This window comes from Eptatretus burgeri, chromosome 1 (genome assembly GCF_056783735.1).
Source record: "Eptatretus burgeri isolate ZD-2024b chromosome 1, Ebu_testis_v1, whole genome shotgun sequence".
In the NCBI taxonomy this organism is placed as follows: domain Eukaryota; kingdom Metazoa; phylum Chordata; class Myxini; order Myxiniformes; family Myxinidae; genus Eptatretus; species Eptatretus burgeri.
This window is the reverse complement of record NC_140961.1, coordinates 26,779,004-26,797,165: the sequence shown is the minus strand read 5'-3', so window position 1 is coordinate 26,797,165 and position 18,162 is coordinate 26,779,004. Positions and strand designations below refer to the sequence as shown.

Sequence of the window (18,162 nt, the reverse complement as noted above, 5' to 3'; positions counted from 1 at the left end):
CTCTCGTCTGCGTTCGGTGAGGACCCGAAGAGCAAGGATACGGTCAATCGTTGACCTCTTTGGTGTAAACCTGAGTGCTCTGTATTCTGGTGCTCAAGCAGATGGTGGCGAACCCTATCAAGAATTATCCGAGCAAAGACCTTTCCCGGCATTGAGAGCAGCGTCACCCCTCGGTAGCTATTGCAGTCTTGGCGATCATCCTTCCCTTTCCAGAGAAGGATAACAAGGCCCCTCTTCCAGTCAGTTGGGATGATGCCTGTGTTCCAGGCAGAGCACAGAACTGCATGCAACGACATGAGTGTAACCTTTCCACCAGCCTTGAGAAGTTCAGCAAGGATGCCACAAATCCCAGGAGTGTCACCTCATTTCAACCGGTTCAGCACAGCCTGTGTTTCCAGAAATGAAGGTGGACTACAGTTGATTTGGGGGGTCAGCAAAAGGGATAATAACATCCCCAAATACAACTCAACAGCTGGTGGATCATCCTTGTACAGCCACTGAAAGTAACTGGCCCAGTGGGCCTTCACTTTGGAATATTTGTGAAGAGCCCACCATCCTATGCTCTCACTGCGGTACACCGAGGGATGGGCTTGGAGGAATGCGATACATGAATTATCCTGCAAGCAGGATGAGAATCACCTGTCCACAGGTGATGCTCTACCCCCTCACAGATTCCTCGCACATAGGTCTCCTTGTCCACCCTGAGCGCGTGTACAGTTTTATGCCACAACTCCCTGGACAGCTCAGCTCTGCCAGTAAGCCTGGCCCTGCAACTGGTCCATGGTATCCAGTGTCCCTTGAGACAAAATTCTTCTTCACCCTCAGGTGATTTCCAAGAAATCCACAGGCAACATCAAAGATGGTGGTCTTGAAGGGACTCCGCAACTCTTCATGATTCCCCAAAGCACCCAGACCCCCCCCCCCCAAATCTGCACTCAGCCTGTTCTCAAACTCTTCAGCTACTCTCTCATCTTTGAGCTTGCCAACATCCAGCCGAGCCTGGGATGGTTCCATTCTCCTGGATTTAAGCTGCAACTTCAGAGATGCTACAACAATCCTGTGTTCAGTATTGAAGAACTCAGCACTTTCGTCGACCCAGCAGTTCTGGGTCATCATCCAGGGACCATCACCAATTACATTTTCAATCTGCTTTGCCACACCACTGGCGTTGGAATACCAATCTAGCGATGAGCCTGTGGATGCTGAAACCATGAAGCAGCCACCCTCAATCCATCACTTCTTGCAAAGTTAAGGAACTTCGTGCGATTCAAGTTCACAGTTCCAGACCCATGGGGACCAACACAAGTCTCTTAACCATCCCTATCAGTTCAGGTTGATGCAGTGAAATCCCCAAGACAAGAACAGTCTCTTGCCTGAGGCTCTGATAAACCACAGACTCGAGGGTGGCATTGAATGCGTCCTTCATGATGAGATCACTCACCTCATTCAGAACATACAAGGAGACCAGAGAATCGACAACCAAGGAGTGATGAATCCTGAGTCTCAAAATACACTCGTTCACCGGCGTTTCCTCAATTATCATTGGAGTCAGTTTATTGGATACAGCCACAGCAACACCTTGGGCATGGTAACCATCAGAGCGACCAGAACAACCGGAGGTATAACCACCCATCATGATCTCACCGCTATCCAGTCTCCGAACATCAGAGAGTGCTGCAATACTGATGTTGAAACGTTTGAGTTCAGATGATAACAGACACGTGATCATCCTCACTTAGGGATAGGACATTCCAAGCATCCATCTGAAGGGACCGTATCATGTTAACCCAAGGAGACCGCCTTCAGGTGGATGACACCTCAGCATCACCTCGACACACACTACCGCAATCTGACCCTGGAAGGTTAACCCATGGTTTTCCTCCTCTCATCACAGAGTGGGATCCCGAAGGCTTTGTCCCAATTCCATCATCCGGTGAGCTCTCCTGCGAAGGGCATCTGCACAGGAGGTCCTCCCATGGAGTGGGTTCCATGGAGTATTAGAGAACTGCTCTCCCATTTGGACTGATGGATCTGTCTCATACCTTTCACTCTTAAGCTGTGGAAACCACGACCCTCAAAATCCTTGGAATCTCGGGTAATGAAGCCGACTCTCTGGGCCTGACTTTCACATCCCAGACAGGTTTGTGACCTCTCTGTCTTCTTCTGCCTCTTTTTGGTCTTGCACCCTCCGCTCTCTTCTTGCCATGTCCCAATCAGGTTTCTGTAGGTTGCAGCTTTCTTCCAGTCTCTTCATTCTCGTAAAACATCAAAAATTCAGGTTCACTTCTCATGTCCACTCATTTAATGCTGTTTTCTCTCATCTGGCCAACTCGGCCGGGGGCCAGTGGGATCTACCTTGCATCCCCCCCCCCCCCGCGACAAATTTTCACTGATACCACTGGGTTCATACATATCCCAAGTATCAGAAAAAGATGTTCCCAGAAAAATAACTCATTTGTACGATGCTTTATGAAGCTGTTTCCATGGCAACCGATCAAAAACAGATGAATCCCACAAAGATCCGCAAAATGTTAATATCTCTGTCAAATATGAACATAAAATCACGAAATTGGTGTCAAATTAAGGGTTATCCATTTTCGTATTCAAATATATTTTGTTAATGCTAATTGGCTAATTTGCATATGAATTAAATTTGACTTGAACACAATAATTCCCACAAAAATGCAAGAATTTCGATTTTCTTTCCTTAAAATTACCACATGTCAGATTTTTGTCAAAAAAACATTACTTCAGTGTTGCCACATACAAGCCAGGTTGGTAAAAAAACATCACTTAAGTGTTGCCAGATACAAGCCAGGTTGGTAAAAAAACATCACTTAAGTGTTGCCACATACAAGCCAGGTTGGCAAAATAACATCACTTAAGTGTTGCCAGATACAAGCCAGGTTGGTAAAAAAACATCACTTAAGTGTTGCCAGATACAAGCCAGGTTGGCAAAAAAACATCACTTAAGTGTTGCCACATACAAGCCAGGTTGGTAAAAAAACATCACTTAAGTGTTGCCAGATACAAGCCAGGTTGGCAAAAAAACATTACTTCAGTGTTGCCACATACAAGCCAGGTTGGTAAAAAAACATTACATAAGTGTTGTCAGGTACAAGCCAGGTTGGCAAAAAAACATTACTTCAGTGTTGCCACATACAAGGCAGGTTGGTAAAAACACATTACATAAGTGTTGTCAGGTACAAGCCAGGTTGGCAAAAAAACATTACATAAGTGTTGCCAGATGCAAGGCAGGTTGGCAAAAAAACATTACTTAAGTGTTGCCAGGTACAAGCCAGGTTGGTAAAAAAAAACATTACTTAAGTGTTGCCAGATACAAGCCAGGTTGGCAAAATAACATCACTTAAGTGTTGCCAGATTCAAGCCAGGTTGGTAAAAAAAACATTACTTAAGTGTTGCCAGATACAAGCCAGGTTGGTAAAAAAACATTACTGAAGTGTTGCCACATACAAGCCAGGTTGGGAAAAAACATTACTTAAGTGTTGGCAGATACAAGCCAGGTTGGCAAAATAACATCACTTAAGTGTTGCCACATACAAGCCAGGTTGGCAAAATAACATCACTTAAGTGTTGCCACATACAAGCCAGGTTGGTTAAAAAAACATAACTTAAGTGTTGCCAGATTCAAGCCAGGTTGGCAAAATAACATCACTTAAGTGTTGCCACATACAAGCCAGGTTGGTTAAAAAAAACATTACTTAAGTGTTGCCAGATTCAAGCCAGGTTGGCAAAAAAACATTACTTAAGTGTTGCCAGGTACAAGCCAGGTTGGCAAAATAACATCACTTAAGTGTTGCCAGATACAAGGCAGGTTGGCAAAAAAACATCACTGAAGTGTTGCCAGACACAAGGCAGGTTGGCAAAATAACATCACTTAAGTGTTGCCAGATACAAGCCAGGTTGGTAAAAAAACATCACTTAAGTGTTGCCAGATACAAGCCAGGTTGGTAAAAAAACATCACTTAAGTGTTGCCAGATTCAAGCCAGGTTGGGAAAGAACATTATTTAAGTGTTGCCACATACAAGCCAGGTTGGTAAAAAAAACATTACTTAAGTGTTGCCAGATACAAGCCAGGTTGGTAAAAAAAACATTACTTAAGTGTTGCCAGATTCAAGCCAGGTTGGGAAAGAACATTATTTAAGTGTTGCCACATACAAGCCAGGTTGGTAAAAAAACATTACTTAAGTGTTGCCAGGTCCAAGCCAGGTTGGTAAAAAAAAACATCACTTAAGTTTTGCCAGATACAATCCAGGTTGGCAAAAAAACATTACTTAAGTGTTGCCAGGTAAAAGCCAGCTTGGCAAAAAAACATCACTTAAGTGTTTCCAGATTCAAGCCAGGTTGGCAAAAAAACATGACTTACGTGTTGCCAGATACAATCCAGGTTGGCAAAAAAACATCACTTAAGTGTTTCCAGATTCAAGCCAGGTTGGCAAAAAAACATGACTTACGTGTTGCCAGATACAAGCCAGGTTGGCAAAAAAACATTACTTTAGTGTTACCAGGTACAAGGCAGGTTGGCAAAAAAACATGACTTACGTGTTGCCAGATACAAGGCAGGTTGGCAAAAAAACATTACTTTAGTGTTACCAGGTACAAGGCAGGTTGGCAAAAAATATATAAAAAATTTTGAATTTATTAAAGTAGGTTAATTATCATAAAGTAAAAAGCACGATTAGTTGTTCGAAAATCTTGCGAAATCAGATTAATCAAAAGAATAAATGACCTGGACCTGATATAATACATAAATGTGACTTTTGATGTGTGTTGATGTTTAAGGGAAACATAATTATTTTCTGTTTGAGTAAAAGTTGTGGAAATAATTTTAAATGCATTGATATGCTAATTAGGATCCGCCATGATGAAAATTCTCATTTTCGCAAATATCTCAACTTCTGGTCCATGGAAATTTGTAAATGAGGAATCTTCACATATATTTGGAGGATCAAGGTTTAAAGTGAACATATTTCCTTTGTTGTCAGAGATGCAGAATAATGTTTGGATAGCCTAATTACATGCAAAAATGGAAACATCTGAATAAAGCAAAGTGCAAATGAGTTATTTTTATGGGAACATCTTTTTCTGCTATTTGCGATATATATGAACACTGTGGTATCAACGAAAGTTAGTCCTGGGGTGGGGGGGGTGCTTGGTAGGTCCCACTGGCCCCCGTCCTGAATCAACTTCCTCATTCAGTTCAATCCCATCCTTTACTTCAAGGCTTCAAGACAGAAGTTCACCACAACCTCATGTGATCCAAACCCAGATCATTTCTTCTCCAACTCTCCCAAAATACACTCCTTCCTTTCCAGGTTATTATTTTTTCTCTCCCTCACCCTCCAGCTTTGTTTTTTTGTTGTTCAATTTCTCTTTCATTCCCGGTTTTCCCATCCTGTTCTTCCTGTGTTTGAACTTGTATCCAGCTTGTTTCCTCCACCACTGAATGGGGATGGAGGTTATGTTTTCATCTCTGTCCAGTTGTCTGTCTGTCTGTGAGTAGGACATCTCAAAAGATTTGCAATGGATTCGGTGGACGGGATGGGTGTGTGACAAAGACGAGTTGATTTGATTTTGGTGAAATCTGGATCCGGATCTGGATACTGCATTTTTTAAAGTAATTCTTCACCATCGACAGAGACAGGGCCAAAAACGACAAATAACATGATATCTCAAAAATTTGTGGAAACATTCGGACGATTACTTTATGAACGGTCACTTCAGGCCTCCATCAAGATGAAGAACAATTTATAAGGTGACCACAATTTACAAACAAAGAAAACTTGGTGACATCTGGCTCAACACTAAATCTTTATACCTCGGATGGAAATGTTAAACCCCGTCGTCTGGAGATAAAAATCCTTCCAAATGGTTCAGTGTTTCCACCAAGAAACGTCATGGAAACCCGTGTAATGTATGGACTGAGAATGTTCTTATACCGTGTAAACCTCTCATTCCATCTCATGTGGATATGTGTACACCCTCAAACCCCCTAACTACATCGAACGATGCATCCTACTCAACCCTCAACACAGCAGGGTGCACCCCGCCCCCTCCACACCACCCTTCTCCACGGGTATCACGAGTTCACATATAATCCTCATCGTGTGTTCTCATCTCTGAAGTAATGACGTGAAGACAACCGATTTTCTTTTGTGAAATTCCCATTTTTAACCTGAATCCAGAAATTAAACAGGAGTGTTGTGATGTATCAGAGTCGTTTATACTGATGTGTGCGAGTTTGGGTGAACCAGGGAGTGGTTACGGGGAGTCACGTGACCCGCCCATGTTATTTAATTTCTCCAAACTTTCAAACATTCGAACTTGTGTTTTGTTTCATTTGAGTTTGGGTTTTGAGAGTTTATGAAGAACAGGAACTGAACACAAACATGAGGATAAAATAATCCGTGTGTTTAAAAAATCGGATTATTCATTGGGACCAGGCTGTTGTTGTGCTCGTAATGACGTCACAATATCGTGCAGCCGTTCATCGTGACGCACAGACGCTCATTGTGACGCACATCCGTTCATCGTGACGCACAGCCGTTCATCGTGACGCACATCCGTTCATCGTGACGCACAGCCGTTCATTGTGACGCACAGCCGTTCATTATGACGCACAGCCGTTCATCGTGACGCACAGCCGTTCATCGTGACGCACAGCCGTTCATTATGACGCACAGACGTTCATTGTGACGCACAAAGCACATTCCACGACCGACTCGTTCACAGCGACAGAAACAAGTTTTCAAGCTCTCACAATGTTGACGCTGATTTGGAGAATTTGTATTTCCTTCTTCGGACTTTTTTCTTCGGGAATTGTCCAACTGGACCGAGTCTGGGAAATGTCTGTGTCCGCGAATCGGACTTGTCCCGGACGATGGGTTCTCAAGTCAAAACGGGTAAGGGGCAACCATGGGGGGGAGTATGGGTGGGGGTTCGTGGGGGTAAGTGGGGATTAGTGGGGATTAGTGGGGGTTAGTAGGGATTCGTGGGGGGTTCGTGGGGTTCATGGAGAGAACAGAAAATGAACAAAATGAACTGGAGCACAGAATTACATCAAAAATATTTAATTCATAGTTTTACACTTTGTGAACTTTCACCTTTTATCTGTGACTGTTCACCTTTTGCCAATGTGACGTCATGGAGATTGATTCCGGTTATGAACGGTGATCAGTAAGTCCATGGCCTCACAAAAACGTGATTGGGAAAACAAAAAACTTTTAATATTTTTTTGGTCAATAAGTTTATTTAATTAATTGGATCAAAGTGTGTTTGTGATTATTTTGTGATTAATTAATTTTTGGCATATCAGAACAAAATGATCATTGTGAAGTATGTTATATGTGGATGTTGAGGTAAGTTATCCTCTGTGGATATGCAGGTAAGTTAACTTCTGTAGATGTGCAGGTAAGTTACCCTCTGTGATGTGCTGCTTCATCATGTGGACCAAACATTGTTTCATGATCAATTCTTGGAGACAGCCTCCACTGCTCATAACACACTCAAGTCAATCATCACGTGTTTGGTTGTACATCATCTCACAGTTCATCCATACAGTGTCATTGTCCTCATTTTACAGTTCAATTAGTGAACTGATAAACTTCATGGTTTGTTGGTTTTTGACTGTCTCGGTGAAGGATCGGAGAAAGGTAAATAGTACAGGGACCTTTTTGTCGGGCAGGATCCGCAGATGGGATCCCATTTCTTTGAAGGGACCACAAAGAGGATTATAAACGAATGAGGGACCCTTCCTCCATTTGCAATTCTCAAAAACATTGGGTAAACTCACAAGGTCCACGCTGAACCCGACGATGCCCCCTTCGGGTGAACCGAGGAGGTTACTTGGCTTGAGATTCCTTTTCTATCACTGTGATTCCACTGAGGATTTGGTGAATTTACATTTTCAAATCTCCACAGACAGTACAGCTGTGAGGTTACTAGAGCATCACAAAATCAGACTTTTAACTGTGGAAACTGAAAAGGTCTTTCATATATTAAAATTGTATAAATGTAAAATTCAAATAAACATCTCGTGATCTCATGTCGGGTCACAATCACCCCCCGTAAATCAATGATGTCAGGACTTGGTTATTGTTGAACTCGGTGTCCTGGTTCCGTGAAATGACTCCGTGAATCACAATCGGAAACATAAATCACAAAATTCTCACCGAGGAAGTTTAACAAATTAAATAAATTGTTTCACCAGGCATTCATCACCAGGGATATCCAGGTATCTAAATGACAGTCGTACTCTCAATCACCTTGCTCTTCCATGAGCCTCGATCGTGTAGAGTAAAAAAAAGAAATTGATGTCCAGGACGAGTTTAATATCAAAGGCAGAAATCACAAACTGTTGAAAGATGGAGTAGGATATTGATTTATAGGGAGTTGAAATGCAGATCAGATATAAATTGTTATTTTTGGTGTTTAATGGATAAAACCCACTTTTATCACATTTTATTTATATCCTGACACTGCTGTTCCTGTCCCTGAACTGTATACAGATCATCCGTTCCCACGAGTACCTTCACCTGGGGAATATGAAAGAACAAGCCAGGCAGCTGCAATGGATTGGCCTTACCTGGTTGGGCCTTGTGGTGATCGCAGTCATTGTGTTCATCACCGCGTGGTCTCGTGGCTGGTTCATCAAGAAGAGAAATAAAAAATGCCGCATTTCACGGTAAAGAGCGATGTGTCACATCTTTAGTTTAGGAATCTCTCATTCAGCTCGTCCTCCACCTCATCAAGGTTGTGGTCTTTCTTTGTTTCCTTCCTTTGTCCCAGTTTCTTAACCTGTCCCTCATGCAGCAGGTCATGGGGTTTTGTTAGTGTGTGAGTGTTAGTGTGAGTGTGAGTGTGAGTGTGAGTGTGAGTGTTAGTGTGAGTATGAGTGTGAGTGTGAGTGTGAGTGTGAGTGTGAGTGTTAGTGTGAGTGTGAGTGTGAGTGTGAGTGTGAGTGTGAGTGTGAGTGTTAGTGTGAGTGTTAGTGTGAGTGTGAGTGTGAGTGTGAGTGTGAGTGTGAGTGTGAGTGTTAGTGTGAGTATGAGTATGAGTGTGAGTGTAAGTGTGAGTTTGAGTGTGAGTGTGAGTGTGAGTGTGAGTGTGAGTGTGAGTGTGAGTGTTCAGGTCATAACTTTTACCAATTGAGCTTTTGTCATCAAATCTTCAACAAACGTTGATTATGAGAATATTAACACAAATTAATAAATCATATAAATATATATTCACACACAGTTAATATTTTCTACCTGTTGTTTTCTTTTAGTTTATGTTGAGGACGGAAGAAAAGGGATGCGGACGGTCTTTGTGTTTTGGGATGCTTTCTCATTGTATTATTGTTCTTTCTGAAGTCGACATTCTTCTTGGTCTAGTCTCATTCAGGACATGTTCTCTTTTGTAGACGTTACAGGATGATGAAAGAAAAGCTGCGAGACGTGAACATCAAGCTGATCAGCCACCTGGAGCACCAAGAGATGGATCAACAGCAGCACCAGGCAGAGCAAATAAAACTACATCAGCTTCTTGCTGAGCGAGAGCAAGTAAACTCTGAAAAATTTGCAATTATTACCAAAGAAAATCGAGAATTGAAAGAAATTCTCCAAAACCTTAAGATGAATCTGCTACAAGTACAAGAAGTGGCACATCAACAACAACAGCAAAATGAGGAACATAAAATGAAGGAGCAGCAGTTTCACAGGAAGCAAGATGAAACCAACAAACAATGTGAAAACCTTGCTCGTGCAAACAAAGAACTGAACGAGGAGGTCCAGCAGCTGAAGAGCAAGCTGGTACTTCTTGAGGAACAACAGAAACAGGAAGATCATGAAAATGTCCAGGAACACAATTTGAACATGGAGGAGAGTCTCCACAACAACTCTCCAGGAGCCTTACGGCACGGTGTGGACACTCCAAGTAATGAAGGTCTCCGTTGTGGACCGGTAAATATCACTCATTGTTCATATTCAACGTGTGTGTGTGTGTTTGTGTGTGTGTTTCTGTGTGTGTGTGTGTGTTTGTGTGTGTGTGTGTGTCTGTGTGTGTGTGTGTGTTTGTGTGTGTCTATGTGTGTGTGTGTGTGTGTGTGTGTGTGTGTGTGTGTGTGTGTGTGTGTGTGTGTGTGTGTCTGGTTTCATGTTTGGGTAAATTTAAAATCCCTTTCTTGAGCAATGCATGAAGTTCCAAGTGAAATCACAACTTTGACAAACACACAAACTCGGATTTCACAACTAAAAATCTCAAGCTTTCTAATCCTCAAAACTTTCAAAACTTTTCTTTGTCACTCAGACCTTGACTTCTGTTGTTTCTCTCCCTCAGGATGTTCTCAAACAGTTTCACACTTTACTAAGTGAAATGACCCAAGATAACTTTCACCATCTTCTTCCAATGACCATGGCTCTCAACATCACAAACAGACATTTTGAGAGCGTGGTTCAGATGGTCCTCTCTCAAGCTGTTGCCACGCCCAAACATTCAGTGGTCTATGCAAGTTTATGCCAACACCTCAACAAGGTGAGGAGCTTTAAACATTGATGGAGGTCACATATTGGAACATCCTGGACTTATCGTACACTTTAACTCTTTTTAACATTCTTCTAACCTTGTTCCCACCATGTCACCACCCTGCTTTGTCTTTCACAGATTGAAGTACCAATGGCGGACACACCTGGAACGTTTGAGCCCTTTCAGCAAATTCTCCTCAAACAGTGTGAGGAGAAGTATTCCAAGAGTCTCACTGGAATCAGTTGCAGATGCGACATCAAGAGCGTTGAAGCCTCCAGTTTGGTGAACTTGGGAAAATGAGTGAAAATTGAAAAATTGTCCAAAAATGGGAATTTTGATCTTACTTAACTGACGTTGTCTTTGAACATTTGTTCTTATCCAGGTGAACGAGGATGAACTGAACACCCTCCTGAAATTCAGGAAATGCTCCCTGGGAATCATCCGTTTCATTGGGGAGCTCTATAAGCTGGGTGTGGTCACCACCAACATCATCTTGCATATTCTTCTCGAGTTGCTCAGAGATGGAAGAAACCAATCTGTTGAATACCTCTGTTGCCTTTTGAATACCGTTGGACAGAAACTTACTTCCAATGTGACAGATGACGTGGTAATATTATTCTCTGATCCATGACAGACATGGTCAATTCCAAATGGGATTTTCATTAAGATCCATCACACAGGTTTTCGTGTTGACAAGTTGCAAATTATTTTTGTTCCTCAACAGATGGATGAATATTTCCACCAAATGGAGTCGATTGTGAGAGAAGGAAAGTTGTCGGCTCGCATTCTGTTGATATTGCAACGATTTATATTTCACCGCAAGGTAAATACCTCACTCTACATTTTCTAACTACAATAACCCGCCACAGACATCTGCAGACAGTATATCGTCTATCCGTGTCAACCCATGTCTGATATGTCTTTCCTTAAACAGCGCAACTGGGTTCCATTGACACAGTGAAGATTGCTGAACACCATCTGATAAACAAGGGACCTGAACAGGTCCATCAGCACGGTGGAAGACGGACATGATTGTGGACTGTATGGTCTCGAAAATCAACACAACCTCGAGGCCCGCCACCTCACCTTCACAGGTTGTCTGAACTGCTTCCAAATTCAGTCTCAACTCACTTTAATTAATAACCTGAGCTGAGTCTAGTTTCTGTCATCGTGGAAGATCGTTGATCGTGACATTCTTCACTCCACCCGTCAATCTGTGTCTGCATGGAAGATTCAACTCAGAAATGCTCGACATCTCAACTTCCCTCGGTGAAACACTCAAAAGTACAAAAATTCCACAATTCCTTTTTTCACCGACATGTTTAAATCTGTTCTGAAGATGTAAATATCAATTACATGTTTCATATTCGTTTGAATTGTGTTTTTATTTTATTGATGATCTTGGTGATTTACATTTGTTTAAACATGATTTTTCTGGCTATTCTGATGTCAACCTTGTTTGTATCAATTTTCTGTTTGGCTTTACCAGAGATGTTTTATTTTATAAACCAAGCTGTAAGCCATTCCTTATCAACCATTTTGTTGGAGTCCTTGCTTGAGTGCTTAAACCATGTGTCAAACACTCTACAATACTCACACTGTCACTGAATATATCGATCGACTTGAACAAAGTTCAGGGCCCACTCGCCTGCGTTTGATCGTGCGGTGGTTCACTCGCTGAAAATGTGCAATTTTATTTTGCACCACGATTCCCCTTTTCGTACGATCTTCTTTCATTCCACGACAAGTCATTTCGGCAGAGATTTAAATATGGAGAAAATAAAAATGTTTTGTTTTTAAAAGTTTCTTCAACCGTTTCATTGGAATGCTTGCTTGAGTGGAGTGCTCGTAACATCTCCGGAGTTAGGAAGGCAAAATAAATTAGATGATTACAACGAGTAAAAAATATTTTCAGTTGTTAAAATAGCAAATCAATGCATTGCCTCATCACGGCAGGATAGCCGAGAGGTACGCAGACTCGCTCTTTCTCAAATAAGCTGTTTAGCCTGGGTTTGAATCCCGACCCAGCTATAAACTGTCTTCCCGGTGTATCACAGGCTGGGTGATTCATCAACGTGTGTGCTGTGTCTCAGATAAACATTAAACTGCACATCACATCAACTAGAATGCACCCTCTCCCCTTCCCCTTCCCTGTCACCCCTTCTCCCCTTTCCTGTTACCCCTCTCTCTCTTTTTAGAAATTACACCGAAGTTTTGACCTCAAAAATAATTGGTGGTTAAATTCAGTGACTTATTTGAAAATCCTCTTTAAATTTCAAGACAATCAGAAGAAAATTGAGGATTTTTGAAATTTGGCCCACGTTGACCTTTTGAACTCAAAATCAATGGGTTTCTTGTTTACGACCAATTCTCCCATTTGGTGAAGATCAGTTTTAAATTCTGATTTGCAGGTGAATGAGATCGGCCAGATGTTCGTGACAATAACAAACCATGAAAAGACCAAAACGAGACACGGCTCTCCAGCAAGGTTATAAGATGATGTAATTAATACACCTGCTCCCGTTCAAGGTCCAGATCCCGTCTGGTATCTCAGTGGGCCACAACACGTGAACTGTTGAGCCTGGCTGAGGTATGCGCTCCACCAAGTTCCTTTGTAGTATTTTTCTGGAGTTAATTACACGAGTACGTGCACGTAAAAAAAAAAATAAATAATAATAATAATAAATAAATAAACCACACAGGCCGTTTCTTCGCTCTCACGTGCCCGTACGTGTGTGACCCGGAAGTTCGATATTATTCGCAGTTACGATTATTCGCAATTTAATTTTAAAACCCAATTATTCAATTAGCGCCAACGTATTTTACCTTTTCGCAATGTCGTGGCAAGGAAAAACAAAAAGAGAAGAGAAGAGAGAGAAAAAATTTATTTCCTGGTTTGGAGCATACCAGCACTGATGTTACCGAAATTTAAACACCGTCTAATATGAAAACGATCATAACTTGTGCCATTGTGTTTATCTATAAATGCGCATAAAAAATCGAGAAATTATTAGAATACATGAAGTCATCACTCTCCGGAAGCACGTACGTTGTAACCTGTAATGGGGAACGTGGCTGTGCTTCCTTGCCCCATCAGCCACGCCCACGCAACAACGTGTCTTCCCATTGGTTTGGTAAATAAATGGCCATAACTTGGGAAGCATTTTTGGGAAGCACACACACACACACACACACACACACACACACACACACACACACAGATTGCTGGAATTATAGATTGATGAGTGAAAGACAGAAACATCAGGAATTTGATTCTGATAAACAGTATCCATTGCCAGGGGAAGTTACGAATGAGATAATGGGAATGAAAATATTTTCTTTATTTGTTCAATTGACGAATATTGAATGAAAATAAACATTTAAATGCCAATTTATAGAATTAACAACCTGCGTACAATCTCATTCGAGTTGTTTTATCTGTGTTGCCCAGAGGAATTCAATGAAATATGTATTTACAGTTCCAAAAGAAAATCTTCACCCCCTTTCAAAATTTACACCTTTTGTTGCCTTATTGCCTGAAATTGAATTGCATTAAATCAGACTTTTTCCACCTTTATTTACACATCGTAACCCACAACTTCCAAGGAAAAAACAGAATTCTACAAATTTCAGAATATTAATTAAAAATACAAAACGAGAATATCTGGCTTGGATAAGTGACCATCCACCCCACTTTTAATAGCAACTGTAAAGAAAAGAAAGAGCAATCAGCATTTGCAGACCCTCACCGGACTTGTTTTGTGTGATGTTTATCGACTGGCGTGTGATTTAATTAATAAGAGATTATTAGAACTGTCACTTTATAACTGCTGGCAGTGGTGACTGGGTAAGAAGACGTCACGCTTTGATTGGACACCTGACCCTAACCCATTGCGCTACTCCTCTACCCTCAAATCCATCCTGGCACAGTCAAGTGAACCTTATTCAAAAAATAAAAATGAAAAAACAAAAAGGACCAATTTCAAATAATTAAATAATTCTGGGTGCCAGACCATGCACCCAATCAGGATTAAATTTAAAATATGTATTATTCCCCATCACAACTCGATCATAAATGTGACGTTTCATGTCGATTGGTGAAGCAGTTCCAGAGAAAACAATATTAAATATTTTTCTTCAATCCAATATGGCTGCCAAACCATTTCCCCCATCAATATTCTTCAACAAATTTGTAACCCACGTCTTGTGGAACATGTGTGTTAAGTTTCCCCTCGATCTGTCCAGCCTTTGTGGAGAAGAAGATATTGAAAGGTTTTAGGGTAAATCCAATATGTCTGCGAAACCTTGTGACCAATGATGTCAAATGTGTGAACCTTTTGTTCCTCATGGATAGGCGGTCAGATATGTCCAGTTTCACCTCGAACTGTTCAGCCACTTCAGAGAAGATTTTTGAATGTTTTAAAAAAAATAATTTTAAAATGGCTGACAAATCACGTGACCAATCAATTTCATTCTCGTTTTTTTCTGTGACGAAGTCATCAAATTTTTTCTCTGGACCATTTTATCCCTCGATGACCGTCAAAAATTTTTCTACTGATCAGATGTAGCATTCTACATCTGCAATTATGATGTCATTACGAAGGCACCAATGACATCATAAAAATCATATTTATTTCCCCATGAGGAGAATTTGCCATGTGCCAAGTTTCAATTTTTATCCTTCATGTGGTTTTCAAGGTACGAAGGTCAAAAATATTTCTGTTTTTCCACATTGCTGCAGCACCACGTAACCAATGACATCATAATTACAATAAAACATTCTACATCAGCATTCGCTCCTTTCGTGAAAATTTCAATTCAATCCGACAAGCGCTTCTGGAGAAAAACACAAAACTTCTGTGTGGACAAACAAACAAACAGACAGAAAGACAAACAAACGGACCCAAACACAACAACTTCACCTTCGGCTAGGTTAAAAATCACTCCTTGAGTGACTTGGCTGAACATAATGACACTCGGTGGAGCGCATACCTCCTCCAGGTCAGGTCAGGTATGGGAACATGTGCCAAAGCTGCGTCCATTCTCTGCCGGTACTCCAGGGGCCTCCGTCTGGCCATCCCCCAGGCAGATGACTGGCCCATCCCCATCTCCTTGAGACTCTGATCAACCTGCTGCAACCACGAGGCACGTGGTCAGCCCATTGGCCTCCTCCACTCACGAGACTCCATCGCTGAGAGAATCTGGTGAGCAGGATCAGCGTCAGGAAAATGAGCCACATGTCCAGACAGCCGCAACCTGCACAAGGCAGGTTGGCAAAATTAACATGACTTCAGTGTTGCCAGATACAAGCCAGGTTGGCAAAAAAACTAAACTTAAGTGTTGCCAGATACAAGGCAGGTTGGCAAAATTAACATGACTTCAGTGTTGCCAGATACAAGCCAGGTTGGCAAAAAAACATCACTTACGTGTTGCCAGATGCAAGCCAGGTTGGCAAAAAAAACATTACTTAAGTGTTGCCAGATACAAGGCAGGTTGGCAAAAAAACATGACTTTAGGGTAGCCAGAAACAAGCCAGGTTGGCAAAAGAAACATCACTTAAGTGTTGCCAGATACAAGGCAGGTTGGCAAAAAAACATTTCTGATGTGTTGTCAGATGCAAGCCAGGTTGGCAAAAAAACATCACTTAAGTGTTGCCAGATACAAGCCAGGTTGGCAAAAAAACATTACTTAGGTGTTGCCAGATACAAGCCACGTTGGCAAAAAAACATTACTTAAGTGTTGCCAGATACAAGCCACGTTGGCAAAAAAACATTACTTAAGTGTTGCCTGATACAACCCAGGTTGGCAAAAAAACATTACTTAAGTGTTGCCTGATACAAGCCAGGTTGGCAAAAAAACATTACTTAAGTGTTGCCAGATACAAGGCAGGTTGGCAAAATTAACATGACTTCAGTGTTGCCAGATACAAGCCAGGTTGGCAAAAAAAACATTACTTAAGTGTTGCCAGATACAAGGCAGGTTGGCAAAAAAACATGACTTTAGGGTAGCCAGAAACAAGCCAGGTTGGCAAAAGAAACATCACTTAAGTGTTGCCAGATACAAGGCAGGTTGGCAAAAAAACATTTCTGATGTGTTGTCAGATGCAAGCCAGGTTGGCAAAAAAACATCACTTAAGTGTTGCCAGATCCAAGGCAGGTTGGTAAAAAAAACATTACTTCAGTGTTGCCAGATTCAAGTCTTCTTCTTCTCCTTTCGGCTGCTCCCGGTCGGGGTCGCCACAGCAGATCATCCGTATGATCCGCATGGTGATTTGGCACATGTTTTACACCGGATGCCCTTCCTGACACAACCCTGGTCGCCTCTTACGACACAGGGATATGGTACAACTATTTTAAACCGGGTATACACCGGCCCAGTACACTGGTACTCATTTCGCCGACCTCGGAAGGATGACAGGCTGAGTAAACCCCCTGGTGTATTAATTCAGTGGCTCAACGGGGCTTGAACTCAGGACCTTTTGGATCCCAAGCCGCTGCCCTAACCACTGCGCCAACACACCAGGCTAGTGTTGCCAGATTCAAGTCAGGTTGGCAAAAAAACATGACTTACGTGTTACCAGGTACAAGGCAGGTTGGCAAAAAATGTATTAAAATTTTGAATTTATGAAAGTAGGTTAATTATCATAAAGTAATAAGCACGATGAGTCGTTCGAAAATCCTGCAAAATCAGATTAATCAAAAGAATTAATGACCTGGACCTGATATAATACATAACTGTGACTTTTGATGTCTGTTGCTGTTTTAGGGAAACACAACTATTTTCTGTTTGAGTCAAAGTTGTGGAAATAATTTTAAATGCATTGATATGCTAATTAGGACCCTCCATTATGGAAATTTTCATTTTCGTAAATATCTCAACTTCTGGTCCATGGAAATTTGTAAATGAGGAATCTACACATATGTTTGGAGGGTCAAGGATTTAAGTGAACATATTTCCTTTGTTGTCAGAGATGCAGAATAATGTTTCAGGTCAGGTCAGGTATGGGAGCATGTGCCAGAACAGCACGTCGCTGCGTCCAATTTCCGCCGGTACTCCAGGGGCCTCCGTCTGGCCATCCCCCAGGCAGATGCCAGGCCCATCCCCATCTCCTTGAGATGATGGTCAACCTGTTGCAACCATGAGGCACGTGGTCGACCCACTGGCCTCCTCCACTCATGAGACTCCCTCGCTGAGAGAATCTGGTGAGCAGGATCAGAGTCAGGAAAACGAGCCACATGTCCATACAGCCGCAACTGACGCTCACGGACTATGCAGGTAACAAATCTCATCCGAGTCTCTCTCAGCAACCGCTCGTTGGACACAAAATCCGACCAGCGATAGCCAAGGATTCTCCGAAGAGACCTGGTACCAAAGGAATTAAGTCTCCGTCTCAGATCCTTGGTCAGAGTCCAAGTCTCGCACCCATAGAGCAAGACTGGAAGTACCAAGGACCTGAAGACTCAGATTTCGTCCTCCCGCACAGGTACCGGCAGCGCCACACCCCATGATCCAGTGAATCCATGACTCCCCAGGCCCGACCCAGACGTCTATTGACCTCTGACTCGCAGCCAGCAGAGACATGAATATCACTGCCAAGGTAAGTGAATCTCTCCACGACCTCAACATCCTCACCACAA

General features: G+C 42.1%; 1 protein-coding gene across 1 annotated transcript in view; it reads right to left on the bottom strand.

Moving 5' to 3' along the window:
• LOC147034075 (uncharacterized) overlaps window positions 1-1,633 on the bottom strand; it is a 15,333-nt gene extending 13,700 nt beyond the window's left edge. Inside the window, exon 1 of the mRNA XM_085849140.1 lies at window positions 1,442-1,633. Within this exon, the coding sequence (XP_085705266.1) occupies window positions 1,442-1,633 (192 nt within the window). The remainder of the gene's footprint in view (window positions 1-1,441) is intronic.
• Between the last annotated feature and the right edge of the window lie 16,529 nt (window positions 1,634-18,162).